The sequence below is a fragment of the Penaeus monodon genome, chromosome 15 (assembly GCF_015228065.2).
Source record: "Penaeus monodon isolate SGIC_2016 chromosome 15, NSTDA_Pmon_1, whole genome shotgun sequence".
Classification (NCBI taxonomy): Eukaryota; Metazoa; Arthropoda; class Malacostraca; order Decapoda; family Penaeidae; genus Penaeus; species Penaeus monodon.
In genome coordinates, this window is record NC_051400.1 from 26,418,577 (window position 1) to 26,420,121 (window position 1,545).

At 35.0% G+C, this 1,545-nt stretch overlaps 1 protein-coding gene across 2 annotated transcripts in view; it reads left to right on the forward strand.

Annotated features, from left to right (window-relative positions):
• The window catches only part of LOC119581869 (D-aminoacyl-tRNA deacylase 2-like), a 4,749-nt gene extending 3,335 nt beyond the window's left edge, over positions 1-1,414 (forward strand). For both annotated transcript variants that reach the window (XM_037930025.1, XM_037930026.1), the window contains exon 3: positions 453-1,414. In XM_037930025.1, the coding sequence (XP_037785953.1) occupies positions 453-833 (381 nt within the window). In that variant the 3' untranslated portion in view covers positions 834-1,414. The remainder of the gene's footprint in view (positions 1-452) is intronic.
• Positions 1,415-1,545: the final 131 nt, after the last annotated feature.

Here is a 1,545-nt window from a genome sequence, read left to right on the forward strand (position 1 = left end):
TTCAAGGAATGGAAATTTTAGGTGAGGTCAAATTCACTGATTGGCTTGTGTAAACAAAAAACATAGAATGAAACTGCATTAGGCAGTTCAATTATCAGGTGCCAATAAGTTAATACTCATCATTTCATTTTAAAACAGTGCAAATAACAATATTGTTGTAAGGAAGGAAATTGTTTTTTTTTTAGTGAGCAGCAAATTTATTGGTACTCCTCAATGTGGAAATTGAGTACCTATGGAGAGGATTCAAACACAAGGACACTGGTTTTTGTGAGGGCAGGTCTTTTTTTTAGCTGGTTTTTCATTTCAAGTTACTGTTATCTCTGTATTCAGAATTCCCATTTTGATCCATTGTGATATTACATTTTGAAATTCTCATTCACACATACTATTTTTCAACATTTGTTGCAAGGAACTTCTCGCACTTACCTCTGACCTTCTCCTCCATTGTGCAGATTGGCCGTGGGATGGTAGTGTTTGTGTGTTTCTTGGACAAAGCCTCAGAAGAGACAGTGGAGAAACTGACCAAGCACATCATCAACATCAGGTTGTGTGAGGATGACTCAGGCCGCAGAGTATCCATCTGTGATATCCAGGGTGACATCCTCATCATTCCCCAGGCCACGCTTGGGGGTAAGCTTAAGGGCAAAGCCATGCAGTATCACATGAATGTGGACAAGACGCTGGGTGAAGCACTGTACCATCGGCTGTGCCAAGGGGTCAGGACTGCTATTGAAGCTGTGTCGAGTGGGAATGTCAAGTGTGGAGTCTATGGTGCCAGGCAGATATTGAGCACTGACACCAATGGGCCTTACACACATATAGTAGAAGTGTAATGAATGTCTCATTAAAAGTCTCATTAATTCTGTTTTCAATTTTTTTTCATGGGAATGTATTCTTGATGTTCCAATTAGTTAACATTCCATTAATCAGTGAATTTCATTCATTGCATTCAGATACATACATGGTTGTGAGAAACTTGTTTTTTATCATAAAAGTGTGATAAGAAAGTGTGTTGACTTTATTATATGGATCTTACAATCTCAGGTGCTTGTTTTCTTATATAAAGATGTTATTTGAAGGTGATAGTTTTTCAAAATGTTGCTAGTCCAAAAAATGTATTTGAAAGAGAATTATTCATTTTTTTATGATCACTAGTCTCTATATGGTAGTGTCTGTATCATCAGGTCAGTGTCTAGTTAATGATGTGTATTTTATAATTATACTGTCTTGATCTGGAAAATGAAAAGGCAGGAAAGCATTTATAAGATCTCAGATTATCCATACTATATGAATAAAAGCAAAGCATTTGTGCAATCTATTGCATTTTAATGATGTTAGAATATTATAAGATATATAAGTGATATCACCATCACCACTGTGTCTTCTAGTTATTAATAAATAAGAAATAGTGATTTATTTTCTTTTTTTAAGAACCTTTTAGTGTAAAACCACCTCTTTAGATGGTTGTTTGAACTGAAGATGTAGATAATGTAGATGTATTTAATAGAACGTAATTTTACCCTAAGCAAAAATCAGTTATAATTC